The sequence below is a fragment of the Bos grunniens genome, chromosome 20, assembly GCF_055505025.1.
Source record: "Bos grunniens cultivar Pamir isolate PY7600 chromosome 20, Bosgru_T2T1.0, whole genome shotgun sequence".
Lineage (NCBI taxonomy): Eukaryota > Metazoa > Chordata > Mammalia > Artiodactyla > Bovidae > Bos > Bos grunniens.
This window is the reverse complement of record NC_141184.1, coordinates 40705340-40726700: the sequence shown is the minus strand read 5'-3', so window position 1 is coordinate 40726700 and position 21361 is coordinate 40705340. Positions and strand designations below refer to the sequence as shown.

The following is a 21361-nucleotide window of genomic DNA, read 5'->3' as shown; positions in this document are numbered from 1 at the left end:
CCATAGACAGGAGCCCACCAGGCTCTTCTGTCAGTTAGGATAGGAACAAACAGCAAAACTTTTTGAGGCCTGAAGAGAGTATGAGCTAAAGTAAACTATCTATTGGAGAGCCTGATCAGTAAAGAAAAGAAAATAATCAGGAGATAAACTAGTATTGGGTTAATTTCTCTTGCTTTAGAGAACTTTTTTAATTTTATGTAATTTCAAGCAAAAGCCAAAACTATAATTAAAACTAAGAAGAAATATGATTAGTGTCCTTAGATTATTATACAACTTCAGTTATGCTCTGACAGCTTTATATTTTAAATCTATTATATAACCAAGCAATCAGAAAGACTAGCTCTGAAGTAATATAAAAGAACTAGAATATAGTTTAGCAGATTTATAGGCTAGTATAAAGAAAGAAGTTTAAACTATGGATGGAAAGACAGTTTTTAAAAATTTGATCAGCTCTACTGTAAAGAATCACCTCTGCAGGGAATCTGGACTATTCTCCAGGCAAGAATAATGGAGTGGGTTGCCATTCTCTTCTCCAGGAGATCTTTCTGACACAGGGATTAAACCCAGGTCTCCTGCACTGCAGGCAGATTCTTTAGCAACTGAGCCACCAGGAAAGCCCCAGCATGGGATAAACAAGGTCAAAAGATGATGGAGAACTCAGATAACAAAAAGGAGGACCAGAAAGAAAGGACAGAGAATCTGTCCCCAACCAAACTGGATTACAGGCTTCATAACTTTCACTAAAGAAGGTATGGTAGTTAACACTGGAATCATGATGTGCTTTGGTAATCAAATTATTTGTGACCTGTTGTATGGATATGTATGCTTAAGTATACAATAAGATCTACACTACACTATACAAATACAGCTACACTATACAAAAAGAAAGAAAGGGAAAACCCAAGAGCAGCCTGCACTTAAAAACAAGCAAGTTCATACTGTAGGAGTGAAGCACATGATCCTTCTCATGGCACCACATCAAGATGACAGATTCTGTATTTCTAAAAGGTGAAGAAATCTCTTGGAAAAATTGACTCTGCCAAACACATGCATGAAGTTAAGCAAATGTCAAACTGGTACATTAAACTGTACTTCTTGCTTCTTTGTTTAGCATCCCAAGGAGTTCACAAATTACAAGTAGTTCCCAACTTACCAAGAAGTTGTTTTCTAAAAGTTAGTTGGCAAGTCAGTTCTATGACAGCATAGTACTGTGGTTCAGAGTGAAGCCAGATGGCTCCTGTTCAAATCCTGACTCCATTTAATTAATTGGACTCTGAGCTCCCATATCTGTACAATGGGATGCCTACTGAAAGGATCGCTCTGTTGTGATTAATGAATTATTACATTGAAAAGCTTTAGAATTATGTCTGGCACGTAATCAGTATTCAATGAATGTAAGTATTCTTGCCTGGAGAATCCCAGGGACAGAGGAGACTGGTGGGCTGCCGTCTATGGGGTCGCACAGGGTTGGACACAACTGAAGAGACTAAGTGGCAGCAGCAGCAGCAAGCTATTATTATAATTAGCACAGTTTTAGGAACAGGAACAGAGTTGTTTAGTTCCTAGAACAGAAGGCTCATAGGGCTGTGGTTAAGGGAAAGGACAGGAGAGAAATACATCACCAGGGATTTGGTAAATGCCAATACCTCTCCTATACCTATGCATAAGAGGATACTTCTCTCTGGGCTACATCTCCCAAAATGTTGGTGTGCTTGGTCGCTCAGTCATGTCTGACTTTTTGCAACCCCATGGACTGTAGCCCACCAGGCTCCTCTGTCCATGAGATTCTCCAGACAAGAATACTAGAGTGGGTTGTCATGCCCTCCTCCAGGGAATCTTCCCAACCCAGGGATCAAATTCAGGTCTCCTGCATTGCAGGCAGATTCTTTACCATCTGAGCAACCAGGGAAGTCCAAAGTATTTAGTAGAACACATTTAAATTCCAAAGAACATGCAACACAAAAAATAAAGTGCTTAAAAATTCAGTGATCAGATGATAATGGGAAATGCTGTATATTATATACTTTCTTCTTGGAGATTTACAGTGCATGTTACTAATAGCAGCCCTGTAACTAAAAAGAGAAAAATATTATTGAATTTTGTTTAATCCAGCATTTCCTAAACTTTTGTAACCACAGAATCTGTTTTTCTTTTACCTGTCATTACCATCACATTTTGGGAAATGTTTCTCCAGGTCAATTACCTCCCAAATAACCTAAACTGAAGAACAAAGAACAGTTACTCCTAAGGAAATAAAATTGGAGGCTTTTGATTCAAAACTCTCAGAAAATTATAAAAATGCTATTCATAAGTGGAATATTGGCTAAATCATGACTGTGATTCTTGCTCAACCAATTCAAAGTCACAATAGCCATGTTAAAATAAAATGTCACGCTCCAACACTTCCTTTTTCTGCTCATATTAGTAAACCCACATTAAGCATTAAGCATTCTTTCTGCTTAATTCTTACAGATCTTAAGGAAGATAAATCTGAGAACTGCAAAGTGTATTAAAGCATTATAGTTCTGGCACTGTCATGATCATTTCTCAGTGCATACAAATATAGAACCATTATGTGGTACACCTGAAAATAATACAATGTTATATGGAAATTATACCTCAATTTTTAAAAAGCTTTAGAGTTCTTCCTTCATAAATCCAAAATCATTTAATTATAAAAGCAAAGGAAGCTTTTAACTATTATTGCATGGAAAAATAGGACTAATTTTTATGGCAGCCTAGTGATGTTTCGGAGAAGGCAATGGCAAGCCACTCCAGTACTCTTGCCTAGAAAATCCCATGGATGGAGGAGCCTGGTGGGCTGCAGTCCATGGGGTTGCTACGAGTTGGACGCAACTGAGCGACTTCACTTTCACTTTTCACTTTCACGCAATGGAGAAGGCAATGGCAACCCACTCCAGTGTTCTTGCCTGGAGAATCCCAGGGACGGGGGAGCCTGGTGGGCTGCCATCTATGGGGTCACACAGAGTCGGACACAACTGAAGCGACGCAGCAGCAGCAGCAGTGATGTTTTTACAATGCATGCTAGTACTCATGCTAGCTCTTAGTTTCTTGCTTCTGAGAATGTTTTTATCCATGAATTAGAATTTAAGTAAGGGAGCCCACATTGCTCCGGGTCTTAGTTTCCACATTGCACTCTTAGCTTTTATTTCCCCTCTTGAAACATCTCATAGAACTTTTAGAATGCCATGTGCCTGTGTGTCCCCTTAACCACAACAGTAAGAAAACACCCAGTCCAGGCACAAAAGTTTCTAAAGTACAAAAGTAAGAGAAAATTGCATTGTTCAGAATCTCTCAGTTCATTCATTCATTCATTTAACAAATATGTTTTGAGTATGTTCCAGAAGTCAGAATATATGCTAAATATTGCGGGCGAAAGAGACAAAATTTCTCCTTTTGGAGCTTACAGTTCTAGGCAATATAAGCATAATTACATATAAGAAAGTTGAATTGAAATTTCTCTGGAGATGAGATGTTTGGTTCTATTCAGTTCAGTTCAGTTCAGTTCAGTCGCTGTAGTGTCCAACTCTTTGCGACCCCAAGAACCAAAGCATGCCAGGCCTCCCTGCCCATTACCAACTCCTGGAGTTTACCCAACTCATGTCCACTGAGTCAGTGATGCCATCCAACCATCTCATCATCAGGTGGCCAAAGTATTGGCATTTCAGCTTCAACATCAGTCCTTCCAATGAACACCCAGGACTGATCTACTTTAGGATGGACTGGTTGGATATCCTTGCAGTCCAAGGGACTCTCAAGAGTCTTCTCCAACACCACAGTACAAAAGCATCAATACTGTGGTGCTCAGCTTTCTTCGTAGTCCAACTCTCAACATCCATACATGACCACTGGAAAAACCATAGCCTTGACTAGACAGACCTTTGTTGGCAAAGTAATGTCTCTGCTTTTTAATATGCTGTCTAGGTTGGTCATAACTTTCCTTCCAAGGAATAAGCGTCTTTTAATTTCATGGCTGCAGTCACCATCTGCAGTGATTTTGGAGCCCAGAAAAATAAAGTCTGACACTGTTTCCACCGTTTCCCCATCTATTTCCCATGAAGTGATGGGACTGGATGCCATGATCTTCCTTTTCTGAATGTTGAGCTTGAAGCCAACTTTTTCACTCTCCTCTTTCACTTTTATCAAGAAGCTCTTTAGTTTTTCTTCACTTTCTCCCATAAGGGTGGTGTCATCTACATATCTGAGGTTATTGATATTTCTCCCAGCAATTTTGATTCAAGCTTGTGCTTCATCCAGCCCAGCAATTCTCATGATGTACTCTGCATAGAAGTTAAATAAGCAGGGTGACAATATTCAGCCTTGATGTACTCCTTTTCCTATTTGGAACCAGTCTGTTGTTCCATGTCCAGTTCTAACTGTTGCTTCCTGACCTGCATACAGGTTTCTCAAGAGGCAGGTCAGGTGGTCTGGTATTCCCATCTCTTTCAGAATTTTCCACAGTTGATTGTGATCCACACAGTCAAAGGCTTTGGCATAGTCAATAAAGCAGAAATAGATGTTTTTCTGGAACTCTCTCACTTTTTCAATGATCCAGCGGATGTCGGCAATTTGATCTCTGGTTCCTCTGCCTTTTCTAAAACCAGCTTGACCATCTGGAAGTTCACAGTTCACGTATTGCTTAAGCCTGACTCGGAGAATTTTGAGCATTCCTTTACTAGCATGTGAGATGAGTGCAATTGAATGGTAGTTTGAGCATTCTTTGGTATTGCCTTTCTTTGGGATTGGAATGAAAACTGACCTTTTCCAGTCCTGTGGGTCCTGCTGAGTTTTCCAAATTTGCTGACATATTGAGTGCAACACTTTCACAGCATCATCTTTTCGGATTTGAAATAGCTCAACTGGAATTCCATCACCTCCAATAGCTTTGTTCGTAGTGATGCTTCCTAAGACCCACTTGACTTCACATTCCAGGATGTCTGGCTCTATCTAGGTGAGTGATCACATCATCATGATTATCCAGGCCATGAAGATCATTTTTATACAGTTCTTCTGTGTATTCTTGCCACCTCTTCTTAATATCTTCTGCTTCTGTTAGGTCCATATCATTTCTGACCTTTATTGAGCCCATCTTTGCATGAAGTGTTCCCTTGGTATCTCTAATTTTCTTAAAAAGCTCTCTAGTCTTTCCCATTCTGTTGTTTTCCTCTATTTCTTTGCATTGATCGCTGAGGAAAGCTTTCTTATCTCTCCTTGCTATTCTTTGGAACTCTGCATTCAAATGGGTATATCTTTCTTTTTCTCCTTTGCTTTTCATTTCTCTTCTTTTCACAGTTATTTGTAAGGCCTCCTCGGACAACCATTTTGCTTTTTTGCATCTCTTTTTCTTGGGGATGGTCTTGATCCCTGTCTCCTGTACAATGTCACAAACCTCCGTCCATAGTTCATCAGGCACTCAGTCTATCAAATCTAGTCCCTTAAATCTATTTCTCACTTCCACTGTATAGTCATAAGGGATTTGATTTAGGTCATACCTGAATGGTCTAGTGGATTTCCCTACTTTATTCAATTTCAGTCTGAACTTGGCAATAAGGAGTTCATTTTCTGAGCCACAGTCAGCTCCTAGTCTTGTTTTTGTTGACTGTATACTTCTCCATCTTTGACTGCAAAGAATATAATCAATCTAATTTCAGTGTTGACCATCTGGTGATGCCCATGTGTAGAGTCTTCTCTTGTGTTGTTGGAAGAGTGTGTTTGCTATGACCAGTGCATTCTCTTGGCAAAACTCTATTAGCCTTTGCCCTGCTTCATTCTGTACTCCAAGACCAAATTTGCCTGTTACTCCACGTGTTTCTTGACTTCCTACTTTTGCATTCCAGTCCCCTATAATGAAAAGGACATATTTTGGGGATATTAGTTCTAGAAGGTCTTGTAGGTCTTCATAGAACTGTTCAACTTCAGGTTCTTCAGCATTACTGGTCAGGGATTACTGTGATATTGAATGGTTTGCCTTGGAAATGAACAGAGATCATTCTGTTGTTTTGAGATTGCATCCAAGTACTGCATTTTGGACTCTTTTGTTGACCGTGATGATTACCCCATTTCTTCTAAGGGATTCTTGCCCGCAGTAGTAGATATAATGGTCATCTGAGTTAAATTCACCCATTCCATCCATTTTAGTTCACTGATTCCTAAAATGTCAATGTTCACTTTTGCCATCTCCTGTTTGACCACTTCCAATTTGCCTTGATTCATGGACCTGACATTCCAGGTTCCTATGCAATATTGCTCTTTACAGCATCAGACCCTGCTTCTATCACCAGTCACATCCAGAACTGGGTATTGTTTTTTCTTTGGCTCCATCCCTTCATTCTCTCTGGAGTTATTTCTCCACTGATCTCCAGTAGCATATTGGGCACCTACCAACCTGGGGAGTTCATCTTTCAGTGCCCTATCTTTTTGCCTTTTCATACTGTCATGGGGTTCTCAAGGCAAGAATACTGAAGTGGTTTTCCATTCCCTTCTCCAGTGGACCACATTCTGTCAGACCTCTCCACCATGACCCATCCATCTTGGATGGCCCCACATGGCATGGCTTAATTTCATTGAGTTAGACAAGGCTGTGGTCCATGTGATCAGATTGGCTAGTTGTCTGTGATTGTTGTTTCCGTCTGTCTGCCCTCTGATGCCCTCTCTCAGCGCCTACTGTCTTACTTGGGTTTCTTTCACCTGGACGTGGGATATCTCTTAACGGCTGCTCCAGCAAAGCTCAGCCACTGCTCCTTACCTTGGATGTGGGGTAGCTTCTCTTGGCTGTTCCTACAATTAGGGGTTCTGGGACACTTCCCTAAGTATGGGGAGTGAGGTGGGAGGGGGGTTCAGGATGGGGAACACATGTACACCCGTGGCAGATTCATGTCGATGTATGGCAAAACCAATACAGTATTGTACAGTATTTAGCCTCCAATGAAAATAAATACATTTATATTAAAAAAATAAAAGAGCTTTCAAAAAAAAAAAAGAATTAATGGATTCAAGAGTGGGAGGAAGAGTCATAGTTAACTAGATAGCAAAACAGGGGAGGAGCAAAACAGGAGTAAGCAAAAGTAAGCATGTGGGCAAGGTCCTCTGGCAAGCCAGAGCCAGTAAGCAGACCCTCTTAGCCATTTCCTTGGAGAGCAAACTAACAAACTAATCCTGACTCAATGGTGAATGCTGCTGCTGCTGCTAAGTCACTTCAGTCATGTCCGACTCTGTGCGACCCCATAGACAGCAGCCCACTAGGCTCCTCTGTCCCTGGGATTCTCCAGGCCAGAACACTGGAGTGGGTTGCCATTTCCTTCTCCAATGCATGAAAGTGAAAAGTGAAAGTGAAGTCGCTCAGTCCTGTCCGACTCTTAGCGACCCCATGGACTGGAGCATACCAGGCTCCTCCGTCCATGGGATTCTCCAGGCAAGAGTACTGGAGTGGGGTGCCATTGCCTTCTCCAGAGAATAAATGCTTTGTATCCAGGATTAGCTGCATATTCATCATTGGAGATGGAAATTCTTGGCTTAAAGGAAAAAAAATCATTATTTAAATAATGTTAAAGATTCATGTACCAGGACAGACTGATAAGGAAGATATTCTGGGGTAAGCAGGGGTTCCAAGTGTGTCCTAGCTCTTGCTGCCTAGAAAAATGACCATCCATGCTTCCACAGGAAAAGGGAAAGTGGAGACAGCAGGAAGAAATAAGAAGGAATCTAAAAATGGACAGAGGGAAAACTACATGAAGAAACAGGGAAAGACAATCATATACATGCCAAGGAGAGAGGCCTGCGAAGGAAACATTTCTGACACCTTGCTTGGACTTCTAGTCTTCAGAACTTTGAGTAAATAGATTTCTATGATTTAAGTCGTCTACTCTGTGGTACTTTGTTATGGCAGCCCAAGCAAACTTATGTAGAAGTTCATGGCTGCCTTAGAAGGTATTGGTGTTTCATGCAACAAAGCATATTCATATAAAAAAGACATGAAAGAAAAAAAAGAAGGAAGGGATAAAAAAATAATAGAACTAAGTTAATGCATAGTTTAAGGGGCAAAAAAGGGGTCAAGTTTGCTATTAATGTTTTGCCATAGCTTGTTTCAGCCGTCCATTGCTGTATAACAACCACCCCAACCAACAATCTGTTATTTCACAGAAATCTGTTTGTTAGGCATGCCTGCAAGGTCCGTCTCTCAAGCTGCCCCTCATGACTCAGCCCAGCTTCTTTATAACATGGCAACAGGCTCCCAAGTAGGAACTTTCCAAAAGATGAAGCCCTAGTGCACAGGCATTTATCAAGATGTCTGCATGTTACTTGTTAATGCCCACTGCCCAAAGTGGAGTCAAAGAGCCAAAGAAGGATTGATCCCCACATGCAAAAATGAGTGCACTTTGAATTTCTGAAAGTGGAGTCAGTCTTTCTCTGGATATGAGCATATACTATCACCAAAGTATCACTAAAAATACCTTTCTTCAAATGTTCAAACATCATCCCCACACATCTGCACTCTGACACAAAGAAGATAGATGTTACAAGTGTTTTAAATCTCCCTTGGTGGTGTATCATGTCCTCTAGAAAAAGGAATCATTTATTAGAAGAATCATTGAATCTATTGCTCAATCTGTTTGTAAAACGTGGTGAAATGTGTCATCTAATTTTAATATGTTAGGAGAAATGGTTGCAGTCATTAAATGAGATGTTTTGATCATCATACCTTCAATGATTTATGTAAAGAACATATTGTGAAAAATCTCAGGAATATTATTTCTATTTTATTTTTGCTTGACAGCAGCATAAGGAAAGGGAGACAAGTCCGTATCAAAATTGACAAATAACTACTGAAAAGGAGTTAAAAAAAAAAATAGTGACTGTTTCAAATCATGACCTGAAGTCTCTTCCTCACAGTAACCTGGAAGATAGCAGTCCTCTAGCACAAGTTTTATATACAACATTGATAGCTATTAATTAAAAAGCTATATTGTGTTCCACATTTGAAGAGAATTACTTCCTTTGAATTTTCTTGATCCAGTTAATTTTCATATGCTTTCTCCTCCATTTTAAATACCTGCTTCTTCCTGTGTGCCTGCTACTGTTGCTGCTAAGTCGCTTTAGTCGTGTCCAACTCTGTGCAACCCCATAGACGGCAGCCCACCAGGCTCCCCCGTCCCTGGGATTCTCCAGGCAAGAACACTGGAGTGGGTTGCCATTTCCTTCTCCAATGCATGAAAGTGAAAAGTGAAAGTGAAGTCGCTCAGTCGTGTCCGACCCTCAGTGATCCTATGGACTGCAGCCTTCTAGGCTCTTCCGTCCATGGGATTTTCCAGGCAAGAGTACTGGAGTGGGGTGCCATTGCCGTCTCTCCGTCCTTTGTGCCTAGTCATCTCTGATTTATCTTCCAGAACACTTCTCTGCAAATGTTCCCCAGAATTTCCCACTCTTCCTCATGCAACAATAGTCATTCTCTTCTCTAAGCTCCATCCACGACTTGCAAATCCTTTCAATTTTACATTTACACCAAACTATGCTCCTCTATGGAGAAGGAAATGGCAACCCACTCCAGTGTTCTTGCCTGGAGAATCCCAGGGACGGGGGAGCCTGGTGGGCTGCCGTCTATGGGGTCACACAGAGTCGGACACGACTGAAGTGACTTAGCAGCAGCAGCAGCATGCTCCTCTATGCATCTCATACTTCACTGCAAGGGACCATGTCATGTGTATCTGTTACCTGGCACAGCACAACGTGCACAATAAATAATAAATGGTTAGGCTTTTCACTGCCACATGATTACCTATTTTACAGACAAAAGAAACCAAACTAAGTCAGTGGTAGAGGAAACAGAATTCAGGACATTTCAAATATAAGCAATTTCTCACATCATCTTATAATCTAGAAAATGTCATTACTCCTATCACTAGCCCATTTTCATTTGGTTTCATTTACTTTGAATTGCAACTTCTTACTCCACCATCCCTTTCAAAAACCTCATGCCAGTGAGCTCTCTGATTCTTCTCTCCTTCGACATCCCCTGCCTCCATATTTAGAATCAACAAGAAGCACTGTGAGTTGACTTTCTCTCATCTCATGAGATGCTCCTTGGGTCTCTCTCTTTGCAGGGGGGTTTCCTCCCTCTATGGTGCGAGTGAGTGGTCTCCTATGCTCAGCAGTGGCCACTGCACTCGTCTCAGCCTCTGTTCCACTTTGGCAAGCTCCTCTCATCCCAGGTACTTCAGGAACATCTTTTATGCTAAGCACTTCGCTATTGCCCCAGGTTCTATCTTGTAGTCTATTGCAAGTGGTAGCATGAAAATACTAAATCAAGGCAGTTTTAAATAGCCAAGATTTTAATATCTTATGATTTAATGTCTTCTTTGTTTTGCTCAATTTCCTACAATTCCATGGGGGGGCGGGGAATATTATTCCAGAGGACCAAAAAGCTTATGCATAAAATAGGAACCATGGCATTTATTCAAACAACCAGGCACTCATGATTTAAGAAAAAATACAGCTAAATGGCAGAAGATAAGATTCTTGCTGTTCCATCTGCCACAGGGTAATTATGGGAAGATTGTGACGCCCTATTCTCTAATTTCTCCAGCTGAAAATTACAATTAACAACATACACAGAAATTACTATTAAAAAAATATTTCATTGGTACAAAAAACATTAGTTGGGCTAGAAATACTAATTTGTGTCCTTAAAAAAGATAGTAATTATCAAAGGAGGTGTGATTTGACCTTGCTTTGTTTCAGAGGTGCTCCAACTATGAATGAATCTATTAAACTTTTGACTATAGATTTAACACCAAAGCACTGTTAATAAACTAACAGAAATTAGAGCTAGTGCAATTCAGGTATTCACAGAAGAATTAAATGACTCCTTAAAACTCTTGCTGGAAGCATTTGGATCAATTCCATTTCAAATTATTTAAACAATAGGGCACCTACTACATTCTTTGTAGAAATAACACTAATATTCCATTTTCACACAAAGGCAAAAAAAGTTTATCCCCAAATATAAATTGTATTTTGTTTTCAGAGCTTCACCCCAAATATAAATTGTAAGAATAGGAGAAATTTGCCGAGATATATTGAGATTATCTTATCTTTCACTTGTGCATTTCTTCCTCCCCATTTCATATTGCTTTAAATGATCTTGTAACTTCTTTTATTTCATTTAGTAGATGATGTCAATCGGCAAAGATGTTAGAAACCAGGACTAGGTGGAACAATGTGTATTTCAGAGCATTCCAGACTGGACAGATGAAGACCAAGGATCTGACTCATCCCTCTCAAACTCTGAGGTTATGTAATTCACCTTGCCTCCAACCCACCTTGCCTCAGAAGGAAGGAGTGCCCCCAGGGGTAGGAGGGGGAAATGCCCTGAATTAAAGGTTAAGTTTCCAATTCCAGCAAAAATGGGAGGTCTGAGGAATTCAGTTCATTCATGGAAAAAATAGTCATATTTTGGCACATCTTGAGTTTTTGACCAAGGAGACAAAAATTCACAGCAAAAAGCTTTGGCCTGACTGGTTGTCAGGTGGAAAGGTGTCAGAGGCCAAAGCAGGCAAGGACTTTCAGCAGGTGTGATCCTGGAAAGCAAAGCCCAGAAAACTAAAGCACCTGCTCCAAAAGTTCCTTTATCCTGCTCCTGAGTAGGAAGCATCCTCAGGACTTAGGTGCTTGTGTAGAGGCAAAAAGAGAGAATGAGCGGAAGGACAAACCCTGACTGGATAACCAGCAACTTTTATAATGCCGTATAAAGACAGCAGGCAGTTGTTACACATTTCTGCCTGTAAGAAGTTGGCTTCTTCTGGCTGAGATTTGAACTGTATTTTTAATAATTAAATAGTGTATAATATAAACTGCCCTCCTTCTGTCCCACCCAGTAAAATATTTATTTAAATGGCTTTGTGCTTAATTTACTGAAAAGCGATACACTCCAAAAATGAAGCATGACCAAAAGTGATTCATTATGTAGAAAACAGTAACATCTTTTATAGTGACCACTAAAAACTGTTTAACCGGGTTCATCGTTAAAATCCACCTTTGGTGCTACTTACACAAATAGTATTTGGGGTGAGATGCACTCTTTGTGTTTGTGTGCATGAGTGCGTGTGTGCATGTGCTTGGTCGTGCCCACCTCTTTGAGACCCCATGGACTATAGCACTCCAGGTTCCTATGTCAATAGAATTTTCTAGGCGAGAATACTGGAGTGGGTTGCCATTTCCAGCTCCAGGGAATCTTCCCAACCCAGGGATCGAACCCATGTCTCTTGCATCTCCTGCAGTGGCAGGAGGTTTCTTTACCACTAGCACGACCTGGGAAGCCCAAGAGGCACGATAGCAAAGAGCAGAGCCAGTATAGGTACTCAAATTTTTATGCATACAGTAAGCTCGTAAGATTTTTTGCTATGGTCTCATTTACAATAATGATTCCAATCTTTATGAGACCATGTTTCCAAGTTACTAGAATTACACCCAACACTAATGAAGCAGTTACCCCCAATCAGACACAAGGGTGTGGACCTGAAGTATGCCTAAGTCGTCATGCCCATATATATCCCAGTGGGACAAAACCACAGAGCTAACTATAATCTTCAAGAATAAAATTTTCCATGAATCAGTAAAGCCCTGAAAGTTTTAAAAGGCCTTCTAGAAGGCGTGACTTCTGAAGCATAAAGTTCCAGTAAACTTGGGAGAGTGGTGACAAAACATTCTAAAGTCATGACACTACCTCATCCCTCTGGGGAAAAAAACCATCTCCCCTGCAGACATAATACAAAGGAGTTATTTATTTAGTCACACTTTCTCGCATTTCTCTGGAGAGATTCAGATGTAATCTTTCAGTTCTAACCATGTGTGTGCGGCGAGGACTGGAATCGCATGGTCTGAATAGAATTAACCAGCACAAGACCCTGGTTTAGCCACTGTATTGTACTTCTTAGGAAAGTGCACTCCCTAACTGGGGGAAATAAGGAAGAAAAAAACCAAGGCTGACTGATAGCAACCCACGGGCATTTGGAAAATCAGTTCCAGGAAAGGACTGGTTTAAATCAAAATCCACAGGCTAAATCTAGTCCTACACCTTGTTGTGGAAGTTTCCCAGTGCTGCTTTTTCTATTGTAAACCAAAAACAAAGTAGTAGGGTGGGGAAAATTGGCCTTATTTCAATTCAGAAATGATTCATTCCATGGGTTTTTACTATCCCCTACATCAGATCACATGGCTGCTGTTTTTCATTTTCCCAAATGCCACAGGAAGGAGAATGAGAAAAAGTTATAAGATCCTCCTATTCCATCTTTACAACAGAGGAAATAGGAGGAATCTTGATCCCTTTGTCCACACCAAAATCAGATTGATTATATTCTTTTCAGCCAAAAATGAAGAAGCTCTATACAGTCAGCAAAAACAAGACCAGGAGCTGACTGTGGCTCATCAGATCACGAACTCCTTATTGCCAAGTTCAGACTTAAATTGAGGAAAAGTAGGGAAAACCACTAGACCATTCAGGTATGACCTAAATCAAATTCCTTATGATTATACAGTGGAAGTGAGAAATAGATTTAAGGGACTAGATTTGATAGACAGAGTGCCTGATGAACTATGGACAGAGATTCATGACCTTGTATAGGAGACAGGGATCAAGACCATCCCCAAGAAAAAGAAATGCAAAAAAGCAAAATGGCTGTCTGGGGAGGCCTTACAAATAGCTGTGAAAAGAAGAGAAGCAAAAGGCAAATGAGAAAGGAAAGATAAACCCACTTGAATGCAGAGTTCCAAAGAATAGCAAGGAGAGATAAGAAAGCCTTCCTTAGTGATCACTGCAAAGAAATAAGAGGAAAACAATAAAATGGTAAAGACTAGAGAGCTCTTCAAGAAAATTAGAGATACCAAGGGAACATTTCATGCAAAGATGGGCTCAATAAAGGACAGAAATGGTATGGACCTATCAGAAGCAGAAGACATTAATAAGAGGTGGCAAGAATACACAGAAGAAATGTACAAAAAAGATCTTCATGACCCAGATAATCATGATGGTGTGATCACTCACCTAGAGCCAGACATCCTGTATTGGGAAATCAAGTGGGCCTTAGGAAGCATCACTATAAACGAAGCTATTGGAGGTGATGGAATTCCAGTTGAGCTATTTCAAATCCTAAAAGATGATGCTGTGAAAGTGCTGCACTCAATATGCCAGCAAATTTGGAAAACTCAGCAGTGGCCACAGGACTGGAAAAGGTCAGTTTTCATTCCAATCCCAAAGAAAGGCAGTGCCAAAGAATGCTCAAACTACCGCACAATTGCACTCATCTCACATGCTAGTAAAGGAATGCTCAAAATTCTCCAAGTCAGGCTTAAGCAATACATGAACCGTGAACTTCCAGATGGTCAAGCTGGTTTTAGAAAAGGCAGAGGAACCAGAGATCAAATTGCCAACATCCTCTGGATCATCAAAAAAGTGAGAGAGTTCCAGAAAAATATCTATTTCTGCTTTATTGACTATGCCAAAGCCTTTGACTGTGTGGATCACAATCAACTGTGGAAAATTCTGAAAGAGATGGGAATACCAGACCACCTGACCTGCCTCTTGAGAAACCTGTATGCAGGTCAGGAAGCAACAGTTAGAACTGAACATGGAACAACAAACTGGTTCCAAATAGGAAAAGGAGTATGTCATATTGTCACCCTGCTTATTTAACTTCTATGCAGAGTACATCATGAGAATTGCTGGGCTGGATGAAGCACAAGCTTGAATCAAAACTGCCGGGAGAAATATCAATAACCTTAGATATGCAGATGACACCACCCTTATGGCAGAAAGTGAAGAAAAACTAAAGAGCCTCTTGATGAAAGTGAAAGAAGAGAGTGAAAAGTTGGCTTAAAACTCAACATTCAGATGCCATGGATTATGGCATCTGGCCCCATCACTTCATGCAAATAGATGAGGAAACAGTGGAAATAGTGGAAGACTTAATTTTGGGGGCTCCAAAATCACTGCAGATGGTGACTGCAGCCATGAAAGTAAAAGACGCTTACTCCTTGGAAGGAAAGTTATGACAAGCCTAGACAGCATATTCAAAAGCAGAGACATTACTTTGCCAACAAAGGTCCGTCTAGTCAAGGCTACGGTTTTTCAAATGGTCATGTATGCATGTGAGAGTTGGAGTATAAAGAAAGCTGAGCACCGAAGAATCGATGCTTTTGAACTGCGGTGTTGGAGAAGATTCTTGAGAGTCCCTTGGACTGCAAGGAGATCAAACCAGTCCATCCTAAAGGAGGTCAGTCCTGAATATTCATTGGAAGGACTGATGTTGAAGCTGAAACTCCAATACTTTGGCCACCTGATGCAAAGAATTGACTCATTTGAGAAGACCCTGGTGCTGGGAAAGATTGAAGGCAGGAGGAGAAGGGGATGACAGAGGATGAGATGGTTGGATGGCATCACCAACTCGATAGATATGAGTTTGAGTAAACTCCAGGAGTTGGTGATGGACAGGGAGGCCTGGCGTGCTGCAGTCCATGGGGTCGCAGAGTCAGACTGGCGTGCTGCAGTCCGTGGGGTCGCAAAGAGTCGAACATGACTGAGCAACTGAACTGAACCAAACTTGATCCTTCGGCTGAGTTCTCACTTCCCTTTTCCCTTCTCTCCATTGTGGTGGGAAGGAACTATTCATCATCACTCCAGGTGTTACCTGCATACCCCAAATGCACATCCCCTTCTCAATCCTTCTCAAAATCCATGACAACCACTTCTAGTGCCTGCTATTCCCTTGCTGCCACATGGACTCTCCCACACACATCACCCCATCTCACGGGCACCCTCTCCATTACAGCATCTTCATGATTTTGTTACTCACAATAACCCAGACAATGCAGCCCAAGCACCCAGTTCTCAGAAGATCTGGTTTGGTCTTTAAAATTTGAAATATCAAGGGGCAAACTGGACTCCATATCCTTTAAGCAATCTTCCCATTGGTATTAATTTTCACAAATAGGCTTTTGGAAAGAACTGAAAAGCAGAGTTCAAGGTTATAATCTTTGGCAAAAATATGAAGTACAAATAATTCATAATGAATAAGGCAGTCTTATGCTTTGACCATCAACATGACTGAGATGTAATACACCTCACTTTTAAAGTTCTCTGTAAACTGACCTTTCTCTATCTATCCAATATGGTTTTCCACTTTTTCCCCAAATGAATTATCTACTATGATCTAACTGTTTTTTTCTACCACTGTCTTAATCATTATATGTAACAGCTCCAAATATTGGTCATTCTAATTACTGTATCATCTATATCACTATTTTACCAGCATCCAAAAGACTTCCATCCACAATTACAGTATATACCATGTTAAATATCTGTAATTACTTAAGTATTATAGTAAGAAAATAGTTCAATTCGTCAGCCCACTACATAAAATGTCTAAGAGATAAGAGTTTAAGAACAGCAATCTTGAGTGTTTTGAAATTCAAATGTTACTATTTCTGCTGCCTTAGTAAATCAACACTTTAAAAGTTTCACTTAGAAAAGTTTTTTTTTTTTCTTTTTTTCTGTTAATTAACCTAATTCTTCTTTCCCTTGAGAAGCTAAAGAGCAATCGGGTTATGCAAGTTACCACCACTGGAGTGAAGTTTGGAGTTTGGGTTCTTTTCTTTTTAATCATTCTGCCCCAGTACTATCTGTTGGCAAAGACTTTCAAAAACTGGCAAGAGCTATAAATTAGCTATCTGAACTATTCTCCCCTATCTACACAAAAGAGCTGTCCAACTTTCCAGTGCTAAAACACTTTAATTCACAAGACTTATGCCTTTGGGGACTAGAAAATTTGCCTCTAAGTCATATAAACATATGGGTTATAAGTTTTTATACAAAGTAAGGCTTTGGGACCAGATAAATTGAACTAAACCCTAAAGCTGACTGATAGATAATAACATAATATATCCCATATTTGTGTTGGATAAGAAAAGAGTAAAATCTAAAAATCAGGGTCATGACTTAAATGGACTCCGAAAGACCAAGGCCCACCTTCCAGATCCATTACCAAATACTTAACTGATATCCACTGGCTCAGAAAAACTGAAAGTCTACTGAAGAGATCAGTCCCCTCTCTTAATCTCTCTATTCCAACCATAGAAAGAAGAGTATATAAAATGATAAAAAGACTTATGTACTAGAAAACTGTTCAAAGTTAGATAAATAGATATACAGATAGAATATATAAAAAGGTATACATTTACTTATATAATATGTTTTAGCTAGATTAGTAATTTAAACACAAACTCCCAAATTGAGACAAACGTAAGAAAATTAAAAGATGGTTAATAAGACTAAAAACATAAGTCAACATTACCACTTCACTGCTTCTTTTTTTTTTCGGTAACAGATTGTAGGATATAATGGATTTTTTTTTATTATTTCTAGTTGAATATCAAAAAGACATACTGAACAATAGATCAATACAGAAAGAAATAAGTCATATTTACCAGTTGTATGACTTATCAGAAAGGGAGGAATAGTAAAAGAGGAATGAAAATTATTTTGTTGATCTTAGACCTCACTGTAATAATGATCCAAGATCAATAATCTTTCAGAGTATTACTTTAAGGAATTTTATATATATATATATATATATATATTCAAAAATCCCTTAAATAAAGTAAAATAAAATCAACCAGAATATGAATTTTCAATTAACACAAGTGAATGATTAGTAAGTATCAAAGAAATGAGATCATCTTAAATCTTAAAAATATAGAAAAATATTTGCTATAAATGATGGAAATAATAAATCCAAGTATAATTATTTTAGTTTAAATAGAATGAAGGAATTATCTCCCCCTGCCAAAAAAACCCAGATATACCTACAACTACTTTGAGAAAAGGAAAGGGAATGAATCAAGATACTGTTTACTTTCTTCAAATAACTTTCTTTGTATAAATCACTCATGAAGTTACAAATGATCTGAGATCCATTAACAAATTGCATTTACCACTTAAAAATTAAAAAGGAGTCTTTCCTGATTTAAACACATGCACACACATGCAGATCTTAATCTCAGGCACAGCAAAATAGAAACTGATGATCAAACCAATACTGAGTTATAAATTCAATAAACATGAGCATTATAGTAAAAAAATTTCACACCAGTTATTTCTTTTTATGATTTACAGATAGTGTTTACATGTTAATAACTGTCTCAAGAAACAATGCTCAGACTTCCCTAGTGGCTCAGTGGTAAAAATGCAGAAGACACGAGTTTGACCCCTGGTTCGGGAAGATCCCACATGCTGTGGAGTAACTAAGCCCATGTGGTACAACTGTTGAGCCTGGGCTCTAGAGCCCAGGAGCCGCAACTACCGAGCCCACACGACATAGAAGCCTGCTGAAGCCTGGGTGTCCTACAGCCCATGGTCAACGCAGCAAGAGAAGCCACCACAGTGGGAAGGCCGCACACGGCAACTAGAGAGCAGCCACCACCCTCCACAATGAGAGGAAAGCCCATGCAGCAACGAAGACCCAGCACAGCCAAAAAGAAGGGAAAAGAAAGAAACTCAATGCCAAATTAACTATATAGAGAAACAGGCATTCCGAATATTCACCACACATTCAACCTATATAGAACTTTTGGCACACTAGCAAAGACACAAAGAAAATTACACTTTTACTGCAAAAGGACAATCTTTACTGGTGCTAAAAAGGCAGAATCTGTACTGCTGCTTAAACAAAGAGGTAGCTAGAAAAATGCCACCATTTCTCTCAAACGTTATCATTTACATAACACCTTAAAATACACAATGATTTAGGGAAAAAGTCATTCTTCCAAACAGGTAAGACAATTTAATCTCATCTATTTCATGATAGCAATTCCTTCCTCAGCTGTTAACAGGCAGAATTATTTGATTTTAGCCTTTTGTCACCAGAGACAACTGCTACATCATTATGCAAACATGATGAACTCATTTTATTAGGCAAATAGTAGAATTTCATTCAAGTGCACTTAATACAGTACTACACATATAAACTGAAATTAAAAGAGATCTCCAATTGGAAATGGGGTTTAAAAAATACAGCTAATACTGATTTCAAGTTACATGTTTCATTGGTGTTCTAATGAAACATACAAAGCAAATGATTTGCTTCCAGCATCTCTGAAAGATTATCTAGTCCTTTAATGTATTGAAATAGAAATGAGAAAATATACCCTTGAAATACAGACTTTAAAGTACAGTTTGAAAAACTGAAACCAATTTGATACGCTTATTTCAGATTATGGTTAAATGGTTAAGAAGACAGCTCAAGAGTTGATAAAAGTTTCAAATTAGTCACATTTGGTGAAAAAAACATAAATTCAGGTGGCTGTAATGTTTACACTGTGTCAGATTTTTTCAAATCCATGTATAATGTAAGTCCCAAAAATCATAGACTTAATTTCTTAAAACACTGCTGACTATTGAGGAAAATCCAAATGGAATATACCTAAAATGAGACTGTTTTTTCTCCTTTTGTAAAATACTTTTAGAATTCATAACAAAAAAATATGCACAGAAAGACATTTAGAATTATCAATCTTTTTTTAAAATCGATGGATCGCAGCTCTTGAAAATTTTCCCTTTATTGGCTTTGTTTCTTCAGAGTCTTCCTTTTCTTCCAAGAGTTTTGCTACAGATGTGTATCAGCTGTATACGTTAATAATTTATTTGCCTGTTCCCGCAAGTGAAGAAGTGGTTTGATCTTTATATTTTACTTCTGGTAGGATTCTCTAACTTTCGCCTGCAGAGCATCACACGTCTTCTTGGCATCGCCTAGAAGCATGGCTGTGTTCGGTTTGTAGAAGATTGGATTGTCCACTGCAGCATAGCCAACACCTAGGGACCTCTTCATAACAATGACCTAAGAACCAAAGATTAGGCGAGAGAGTCCATTTAACAGACCTGGCCAGGACATGTCAGACACAAACTGTGTCCTGCCCTAACTTTGAACAAAGCATGTACCACTACTGATTCTTCACTACAAAGACTTTTAAAATACACAAGGAGTAGTTTTAAATGCATGTTTACTTTGTATTAACTTGAATTCTTCAAATATGCCCATACCCTTACATCCACTAGAGAAAAGGTCCTGTTAAAAACAGTGTATCTCTTGAGTGATAAGTGATTTTCCCCCCCAAGTGTTTTTGTCTATAAAGACAATGTATAACATTTTACAATAAAAATAATAATAATAATAATAACCATCTTTCTCTGGGCTAAAGACAACAAATTTAGTGCATAAATTTCTACTACCAATCCTAAGATAAAAGTAGTTGAGTGGGAAAATGGTATGATTCTTAGCCCATTGATTTAAAGTAAAGAATACTGGACAAGAAAGATGTAAGACAAGAGCCCAAAGAGTAATCCAGTGTGCCCCAGAACAGAGCTAATGACTAATAGAATGCTTCCACAAATAAAAATGAAGAGGTAAGTCTTTCTCTAACACTGATGTGTTCTAGACATTTACAATTACACAGATTGTAGATGTCGCTATCCTGTTGAATATCAAGTTAATTCTTCAAGAAATAAAAAGCCTTTCTACGTTCTTCTAGGACACAGAGTCTATTCAAAAATGGAAGCAGAGCAAATGTATTCATGTCCCCTATACAATTAATACAGTAAGGTACTGTGCAAACTCTCAAATACTGATGATTGATGCAGTAACTGTTTAAATACATATGAACAAGTGCATGTCCCATCTACTCACCCACCACAGACACTATGTTTAAAACTCCACATTTTTACAATAAAGAGAGACAAATTAAAGGGAAATATATATGTTATAATGATTCTTAAAATCCAGATATGAGTTGAGAGTGGTGAAAAGAGTTGCCCACAGTTGGGACAGAGCAAAATCATAAGGGCTAGATTTCCCTACAATCTAGCAGTTAGCCTTTTCAGAAGTAATGTGCTGTGAGCAGGGCTTGCTTCTGTATGCCATGTTACTGTTTGGATTTCTAAATCACCTTTCTTCTGGACACTCCATAACGTACAAGTGAAGTGAAAGTCACTCAGTCGTGTCCGACTCTTTGTAACCCCATGGACTATACAGCCCATGGAATTCTCCAGGCCAGAATTCTGGAGTGGGTAGCCTTTCCCTTCTCCTGGGGGTATTTCCAACCCAGGGATCAAACCCAGGTCTCTCACATTACAGGCAGATTCTTTACCAGCTGACTGACAAGGGAAGCCCAACCCTTTCAAAAAAATTAAATGAAAAAATGTGCTCATCTTCATATGTGAAGGTGATGATATTAACTCACTGTCCCAGAGGGAAGCCATCTGCTTCACTGGACTCGGCCTGGAATTCAGCCAGCCTCATCC

At 39.3% G+C, this 21361-nt stretch overlaps 1 protein-coding gene across 7 annotated transcripts in view; it reads right to left on the bottom strand.

The window, feature by feature from the left end:
- Positions 1 to 18670: 18670 nt before the first annotated feature.
- The window catches only part of NNT (nicotinamide nucleotide transhydrogenase), a 92531-nt gene continuing 89840 nt past the window's right edge, over positions 18671 to 21361 (bottom strand). For all 7 annotated transcript variants that reach the window (XM_086361637.1, XM_086361635.1, XM_086361639.1 and 4 more), the window contains one exon: positions 18671 to 19901. In XM_086361637.1, coding sequence (XP_086217763.1) covers positions 19752 to 19901 — 150 coding nt within the window. In that variant the 3' untranslated portion in view covers positions 18671 to 19751. The remainder of the gene's footprint in view (positions 19902 to 21361) is intronic.